The following is an 8,673-nucleotide window of genomic DNA, read 5'->3' as shown; positions in this document are numbered from 1 at the left end:
CTGGAGGTTCTGAATTGGCTTTGCAGAGCTAAGGGTTAACCTGACTAGGACCGAGATAGCATGGAATCAAGCATACCAAAAACAACTACTTTACATCAAAGAGGAAAAATATTTCACTTTCCCTGTCTACAACTGGGAGAGTAAAAAAAAGAATCTCACACAGTGCCAGTCATACTGCTTTGGTTCCTCAGTGGTTGCCACCTGCCCTACCTTTTCTAATCCCACTTATTTGGACACCTGTGCTAGGCAGAATGCCACCCCCCCACCCCCCTGTCTATGTCCTTATTAACACAACCTATAAATATGTTAGGTTACATGGTAAAGGACAATTAAGGTTGCAGATGTAATTAAGGTTGCTAATCAGCTGATCTTGAGCTAAGGAAGTTATCTGGTGGGGCCAATGTAATCACAAGGGGCTGTTAAAAGATAAACTGAGGCATATTTAAATTTTGAAGAGTTTTGTTTGAGCCATTCTAATAGGGCAGTGTCAAACCAGAAGTGGTTAGGAGTCTCAGACTTCAAGAGCCTGGGAAAACAGAAAGTGCAGAAGCAAAGAAAGGCAAGGACTTGATTGGGTGTAACTTTAAGCCTAGTTAGTTTTAATTGGTTGTCCTTAGTGGTTTTGTGTTTGTTTTTTGTTTGATTCGTTGTTTTTTTAAGTCCTCTCTACACCCCACTCAAGACCCTGAGACCAAGAGTCGGGTGCTCTGACTACCAGGCACCGTCTCCTTAATGTTTTGGTTTCCCAACGTGGAGGCATTTACAGGCTTAGATTTGTTTGCTTACGTAGGTCCCCACGGCATTAGAGCCACCTCAGTGGCTGTCACTTGTGAGATATTAGCAAAGGTAATGGAATAACTGCTAGCAGAACAAAATGAACTCTAGAAATCAGACATTTAATTTTAACAGGTTAACAGTCGCTGTATAAGTACTAGACTCTTTTCTAGGGGCTGGGAACAAAAATGTTCACAGGGCAGTCTCTGTCCTCGAGATAGTGGCAGGTCGGGGATGAGGGGTCAGCAGCTAAGGGATAAAGAGGAGGCCAACATTTAAGTGCCCAGACTAAACTGCAATTCCAGGAACTTTCTGCATTAGGTGCTGTTTCTTACTACGGTTCTAGTAAGTTCCTACAAACTTAAGAGGCTTAAAACGAAACAAATTAGTGGTGCCTGAATGGCTCTGTTGAGCAACAAAATACTGATTTCGGTTAAGGTCATGATCCCAGAGTAGTGGGACCACGCTCCAGGTTGGGCCCTGAGCTGATCCTGCTGGGGATTGTCTCTCTCCCTGCCTCTGCCCCTCTCCCCCACCCTCACGTGCTCTCTTAAATTTTTTTTTTTTTTAAATAATAAAAGTGCTTAAGTACAGACTGCCAGGCCCTACCTAAAGGGGCCAAATCAGATTTCCTCACATCAGAGTGCAGGAAACTACATCTACAGGTTCCCTGGACACAATATAATTTTAGATCAAAATACTTGCCACTAAATTACTACAGCCAGAAAAAAACATGATTCGCCTTTGTTTTTAGATTCGGAACCCAGCTCTTCAGAGGCCGGTCGGTGTTCTCCATACCGCTGACGACCTCTAGGGAAGAACCGGCTCAGCCAAGAGCGTCTAGCCAAAAGCGCTAGTTTCTCCCAGCTGGGGATTCCAGTCCCATCCCGAACCCAACACCTCACGCCGGTAGCGCAGGGTCAGCACGGGCACCCCTAGATTCCCCACCCGAAATCTGCGGTGTGGGCACAACTCAGAACTCAAGAAGGTGGAAGAAAATGAGCAGGCGCACAAAGAACGCAGCTCTGGCGTGAACGTTGCTCTCGGCCAAGGCGGGTCCACCGAAGTCACGCCCATTCGGACACCAGGAAGCTGTGAGCCCTCCCGCCACCCGGCCCTGAAACCCTTATTGGCTCCGCCTGGCTCTGGATCCTCCTCTAGACCCACCCACACTGCGCTACGGGCGTTTGAGAACGGTGTACCGGTCCCGCCGGAAGTACTTGCCTGGGCGGAAGCTTCTGAGCCACCATATAGCGGAAGTGCCTTTTTTTCCGGCCTCTTTGGTCTCGGTTGCGGAAACAAGATGGTGAGTTTCTTTCAAGGGTTTCTGGAATCGCCTTCCATCCTCATCCTCTGCGTTGTCCTCTTTGCCATCCTTAGGGGGTCGGCAAGGTTCCTGATAAGGGGAGCGGGTGGGCAGCAACGGGGACAGTAGAGTGGCTCCTAACTGTAACTGGGGTACTCAATCTGCAGCCGTGGAGCAGGCGCCAGTCTCGGTCCCTTGCTCCCTTTGATTTTGGGGGAACTCCCACAGCCCTGTCCTCGGATGAGAACTGGAAAAAGAAGCATGTTTTGGGAGTGTTTGGCTCTGTAAGCAAAGGAATTCATTGAAGGGGAGACCTGGCAGGAGCTCTTATATTTTGGGGGTCGGAATATGTAGGAAAACCGCCACCTTATTTCGTCTTGCGACTTGCGTTTTTTTTCCTCTTTAAAAAAAAAAAAAGTAGCTGATTTCAAAATACAGCAACTCTTGCAGAAGGCTTTAGGTAACATGAAATACTGGTAGTTAATTTAGCATTTAAAAAGTTAGGAGCTTCCGCTGCAGTTTCAGCCGTAGATTGTCTTTAAAAATCTTAGTTAATTTTCTTATCTTGGAAACATCGGAATTCATATAGAAATTATTAGATCAACGAATCGTTCATCCCCTTTGCAGACGAAGGGGACGTCATCGTTTGGAAAGCGTCGCAATAAGACGCACACGTTGTGCCGCCGCTGTGGCTCGAAGGCCTACCACCTTCAGAAGTCGACCTGTGGCAAATGTGGCTATCCTGCCAAGCGAAAGAGAAAGTGTAAGTTGATTGATGTTTCAACACAACTGTGTTAGCTGTTGGAAGGGATGTTAATAGTCTGTTTGCATTGTACCTAAGTGGGCATGGCTTTGGGCAGTACTTGGTACTTAACATAAAAGTGCATCTGTATGTGGACGAAGTGGATTTAAAAAACAAGGCACTTTTTAAAGTATATTGACCGACAGTGCGTACAACGTGTGTAGGAAAAACCAGTTAGAACCTGACCTGAATTTATGTTTTAGATAACTGGAGTGCCAAGGCTAAAAGAAGAAATACCACTGGGACCGGTCGAATGAGGCACCTAAAAATTGTATACCGCAGATTCAGGTACAGTTTTTGTGTTTCTATCCTAATTGGTTCTGTGAGCTTAAACAAGAACCTCTTTATCTACTGTAAACTAGGGATACTACCCTGGTTGGTGGGAATGACTCATTGGAAGGTTTTTTTTGTTTGTTTTTTTGCTGCCACTGTAAACTTCAGATCAGTTAATCTGCATTTTGTTAATCTTTCAGTGAGCAATAGTATAAGCTATAAACATGGAGAGTGATTTGAGCTAGACTCCCTCAAATGTAATAATACCAGGGATAATCTACATCTTTCTCACCAAAATTTGTCAGGACAGTAGTGGTGAATGAGGCCTGGGTCAGGCCTTCACTTCTGTGGCTTTGAGCAAATCTGCTATAGAAAACTGTCATAGTTATTGCATTAGTATAGAATGAAAGATACCTTTCTGTCTTGTCAAAGCCAGGCTTTAGAGTTAGAATGCAGAATTTCAGCTCCATCCTGGACTTTCAGAGAAACTGCATTTTAACGGCATCTTTTAAGGTGTCTTAGGTCTCAACTAAGATCATTCTTTGTTGGGGAATCCCTGGCCTTTGCCCCCTCAATTCCAGATTTTCTAATTTTAAAAGATAACAAGGAATTTTGAGGCTTTGTAAACACTACACACTTACATGTGTTTGTGTTCATGTGCTGAGATGACCTTTCTTTGCCCTTAAAAGCATTGTACAGTAGTGTGGGCTTAGCATTGAGTGGTCTGCTAGTTTAATGTCTGTTTAAGAGCATGAACTGATCAGAAGTCTTTAAAAGGGGGATAACTACAGCTGTTGCAGCATCCAGTTCATCTTAAGGATTTCAACAATTAGTCACACAATAAATGTTCTGGTTTTAAAAAATATGTGGTGTGCTAAGGTATTTTTAATTGCCTTAGTGTGTATGCATATTAAAAGTTAAAAATGTAAAGCATAGTTAAGCAGTTTAGAAAATATCCGCCATTAAACCTGCTCCTTTTTTTACCTTGGTTAAAGGATACTGCCTAATAGCCTAGGGACACATTTTCACAAATTACCTTAGGGCTCTTAATCTGGAGAGAAGTACTGGCCCAGTGATCAGTACAACCAAATAAATTGTTGACCTTTTTTCCAATTGCAGTTAAATATATGCTTAAAATGGGTGATTTGATGCAGAAGTAGTAAATAAAATGTTGCAGCTTATCTGTGATGTTGTAAAAATAAATGTCTGAACATATGAATTTAATACTGATTTCAGCATTCAACTGAGATAAGCTCATTTAAATCTGTATTAGTAAAAGTTGAAATGTAAATATTGGAGTTGCTGAAGTAATGGTTTTGTTTTTAACATTATGCAGGCATGGATTCCGTGAAGGAACAACGCCTAAACCCAAGAGGGCAGCTGTTGCAGCATCCAGTTCATCTTAAGGATTTCAAGGATTAGTCACACAATAAATGTTCTGGTTTTAAAAAATGTGTGGTGTGCTAAGGTATTTTTAATTGCCTTGTAGTATCAGTGAATTACTGTAGGATTGGGGATAGGACAACTTAATATTAGAGTTACTTGTTAAGTTACTGTTCTGGGGCACTAGTTTTGACCTGGGTTGTCTTCAAGCAGACAACACTGGAAGATAATGGAAAGAAAGTATGAGCACAGCAGAGCTCATGTGACATACATGGATATTTAAAATGTTAGAGTAAATGAGAAAGCATAAGTGCTTTTAGTAGCCTTTATCTGCTATAGTCTAATGATTGGAGAGTGGTCATTAATCCTATGTGATAGGATTTGGAGTACCAGTGAGAACGTGAAGGACAGGTGTTGAATGAGTTTTGGAAAGGTGATGTTAGCTCATAGAGTCTCCAAAACGGTTGGTTGGTGTCTAGTATACAGGCTTATGTGTTATTTAAGGTGGCCAGCTGAGTGAATACCTGAAGCTACTTGCTAGGTGGGAGTCCAAAACACTTGGGTGGGTTAAGAGAAAGTCTGTAGGGCCATATGCAAACGCAGTGGATTGAATAGAAAGTAAAGGAAAGCGAAATATGTAAACGTAGATTTGTGGACAAAAGGCAATGATAAATAAGGTCCCCAGGAGAATTTTTGTAACCCTCAAATGATCATTGATCTTTCTGTGTTAAAGTGCTCTGAAATTTTTTACCATGCTTTCCCAGCTCTGGTGGTTTATTGTCCGTTATTTGAAATGTGACAAGGCCAACTTAGTTGGAGTGACAGCAGAGAAGATTAAGTGGAGCACAAGTGTTCGAACAGTCACCATAAAATAGAGTGGTCAAGTACTGTCTAACTTACAGCTTTCATTGATTGCAACTTGACCTGTGGAGGATGTTCATGATCTTCAGTGCCTCACTAACCTTACTTTACTGCACCCTATAATGCTTTGCCAGGATACTAGCTAAGTTTTGCCCTCCTGATTTTCTCTTTAGCTCCTAACTCATACTTCAGATCACAGCTTACACTCAATTGTACAGGAGCCCCTGCTGATAGAAACCGATATTGGGCTTCCTGATACAAGATCTGAAATGACAGAGCTCTGTACTTTAGGGATCTATTAAGAGTATGATTCCTGGAGTTTGGCTGACATCATTTGTTAGTGTGATTTTCCTAACTTCAGTGCCTCTGCTCACTGGTAAACTAGAAGGCTAATGGTAACTTTCATGTGTTTGTGAGTACAGTCAAATAGTTAAGCAAAGGTGCTTTTACAGTAGACAGCTGAAAATAATTAGGTTCAAGTTTATGAAATTGCTTTTGATCTAAAACCTATAGGTGGTCCTTGAACAACCAGGTTTGAACTGTCTCAATAAATGCAGTATAGCACTACAGACATCTTCCTGATGATTTCTTCACATTATATCTAGCTTGATTGTAAGAATATGGTGTATGATACATATATAAAATGTATGTTGACTGTTAACTAGTAAAGCTTCCAGTCCATTGTTAAGTTTGGGGGGAATTGAATTTACACGTGGATTTTTGACTGCATGGTACATTTGCATGCTAACCCTCCATCGTTCACGGCTTAGCTATACTTCGGCTTGAGAGAACTGAACTGAAATAATCTGACTTGATTGCAAAGTCTTTCTGAAATCTTCCAGTGTTATTACTAGTTGGCTCCTGAATGATGGAGGGACCCATTAAGATAGGTGATGGCCAGTATAGAATAACTAGGCTTTGAGGCAAATGAGCACTGACCTGAAGACCTGTGGAATTAACTGAATACTAGGTCAGGAAAAGCATTGGTGCAAAGGGGAAGGGGATGTGGGGACTGGTGGGCAGGGATGCATTAACAAAGGCCTGTGTGTTGGAGTATAAGGTGAGCTTACTTCATTTGCCAATGCGTGTGACCCTTAGCACAGAGTTAAGTTTTGAAAACTACTCTGGCTCCGTGGTAATTCTCCCCACAGACCATGGAAGGCACATGGACCAAATGAAACCGCCCTGATGAATTAAAAGTGATTTTAAAGCCCAGGGAGAAGCAATGGGAAAGAGATGGGGCTGGGTTGGCACATTCTGAAGAGTGCCAACAGGTGTATTCAGTTGAGTCAGTTTGCAGAAGTTCATGTCTGATGAATTGGCTGATATCCTGAGGATTGGTTGAGGTTTGGGCAGTAGGTCCCAGTCTGACAAAAGATGCCCCACTTAATTCTATTGAGACAGTGAAAGGGACACCTGAGCCACCTAATCACCTTACTGAACTGCTGAGGAATTTGTGTTTCTTGGGCAGAGGCTACTCAGGACCAGATGAGTATCACCAACGTGTGGCTGAAATGAGAACCAGAAATACTGAGTGCCTTGTGTCATGTATTTATTTGGTCCTTTAATCACAGTGTGGTTTGTCAAGAGAGGGAAGAATCTAGAGGTGTAAGTAAGCTGTGAGCAGATGAAAAGTTTCAAGTAGTAAAGTGCTAATGTAATGAGAAGTCATTGAAGGTTTTGGACCCCCCCCCCCCCCCCCCAGTGGCACTAAGGTTAGTTTTCATTATCAAGATAAATGTGGAAGGTGGTGATGTGGATGTCATGAGTCTTGAAGCTGGAAAATCAGGAAGCAGGTTCTGAAATGGTGTGAAAATGAGTGGGCTAAGGTAGTGGCAGGACTGGCTGTGTTAGGGAGGTCTCTAACGAGAATATCTAAATCAAAGGGAGTTTCCAGCCCCCCTCCCATTTCCTTCTGTAACAGGCTGTGTGAACATTCCATGAGATCATATATGCAAAAATATTACCAGGGAGATAGGAATCTTTGATGACAGTTTTCTGGCCATGGCAAAGAGGTGATTTGTTCATTTCACTGAGGAAGTAGAGTAGTATGGAGGCAAGAGGGGGAAACACTAAACTCGCGTTTTGTTGCAATGCCTCTGGGACATCATGAAGTGTTCAGAAGGAATTGAATAAATCTGGTGGCAGTTCTAGTTAGAAGGCCAGGCTGGAGGGGTGCCTGGGTGGCTCAGTTGGGTAAGCATCCGACTTCAGCTCAGGTCATGATCTCACAGCTTTGTGAGTTCAAGCCCCGCATCGGGCACTGTGCTGACAGCTCAGAACCTGGAGCCTGCTTCAGATTCTGTGTCTCCCTCTCTGCCCCTCCCATGCTCATACTGTCTCTGTCTCTCAATAATAAAAAAATTTTTTAAAAAGGTGGCTAGACTGGAGCTCTATAGTGGAAGTAGTGAACTTAGAGTTGTGAAAGGGAACATATTTTAGGCCGCCTAGGCAGCTCAGTCAGTGGGGATTCCCACTCGTAATTTCAGCTCAGGTCAGGATCTTGCTGTTTGTGGGTTTGAGCCCCTCATGGGGGCTGTGCAGAGCCTGCTTGGGACTGCTCCCTCTCTGCCTCTCCCCACTCACTGTCTCAAAATAAACTAAAAAAAGGGGGGAGGGGGACCTATTTTAAAGATTAGAATGGTGAAGATAATTTCCACAGAGATGGGAGGTGATGGTGAGACCTAGTGGCCATTTAGAAATGATGGATGCAATTTCTTGACTGAGGAACTTCAGTAGCCATCCTTCAGACAGTAATGGTTGAAACTGAAAAGATACAAACTCAAAAAAAAAAAAAAAAAGACGGTTTAGAGAGGCTCAAAGAAAGATGTGGGTAAATGTCCATATACTAGAGAGAGTAGTTCATTCATTTGTTCACCACACAATCTGTGTAATAATGTTCCTACTATGCGCCTTCCATGTTAGAGGTGCAGTGGGAACAAAAACATGGTTGAAGTTGACAGTCAACTCCAGTGTTTGCAGAATAATGAACCCATGAACTAGGACAGGGTTGAGTCAGAAAGAAAAGGGATTATTGACAGGGCATTCAATCACCTGGCTGAGGTCAAGTAGAATGAAGTGGTGGGGGGGGGCGGGGTTGTTTTTGAGAATGAAGATTTTAAAAATAAAGATTTCCAGATTTGGCAAAATTTGGGTTAGTGTTTACTTTCCATAAACTTTATTTCAGTAGAGTATTGAGAATAAAGCCAGTTTTCCACGGATTCAGCAAAGATGGGCAATGAGGAATGGAGAGTTTAGTTTTAAAAAGATGCTT

The 8,673-nt window shown here is 42.8% G+C and overlaps 1 protein-coding gene and 1 non-coding gene across 2 annotated transcripts; both read left to right on the top strand.

The window, feature by feature from the left end:
• Positions 1 to 732: 732 nt before the first annotated feature.
• RPL37 (ribosomal protein L37) lies at positions 733 to 4,608 on the top strand. The gene is made up of 5 exons (XM_058735819.1): positions 733 to 846; positions 1,688 to 2,080; positions 2,708 to 2,843; positions 3,086 to 3,170; positions 4,492 to 4,608. The coding sequence occupies exons 1-5, from the start codon at positions 733 to 735 to the stop codon at positions 4,559 to 4,561; spliced, it is 798 nt and encodes a 265-aa protein (XP_058591802.1). The 3' UTR covers positions 4,562 to 4,608.
• On the top strand, positions 4,331 to 4,410 carry LOC131490011 (small nucleolar RNA SNORD72). Its single transcript, XR_009250903.1, has one exon. It is a non-coding gene; the product is annotated as a small nucleolar RNA SNORD72 (small nucleolar RNA).
• Positions 4,609 to 8,673: the final 4,065 nt, after the last annotated feature.

This window comes from Neofelis nebulosa, chromosome 1, assembly GCF_028018385.1.
Source record: "Neofelis nebulosa isolate mNeoNeb1 chromosome 1, mNeoNeb1.pri, whole genome shotgun sequence".
NCBI lineage: Eukaryota > Metazoa > Chordata > Mammalia > Carnivora > Felidae > Neofelis > Neofelis nebulosa.
This window is presented reverse-complemented; position numbering and strand designations above follow the sequence as displayed.

Excerpts from the sequence above, each read along its gene's own strand:
- RPL37 (XM_058735819.1), top strand. The coding sequence starts at position 733 with ATGTTTTGGTTTCCCAACGTGGAGGCATTTACAGGCTTAGATTTGTTT. Across the intron at positions 2,081-2,707 it reads TCGGTTGCGGAAACAAGATG|ACGAAGGGGACGTCATCGTT; the intron begins GTGAGTTTCTTT and ends TCCCCTTTGCAG. Across the intron at positions 2,844-3,085 it reads TGCCAAGCGAAAGAGAAAGT|ATAACTGGAGTGCCAAGGCT; the intron begins GTAAGTTGATTG and ends TTTATGTTTTAG.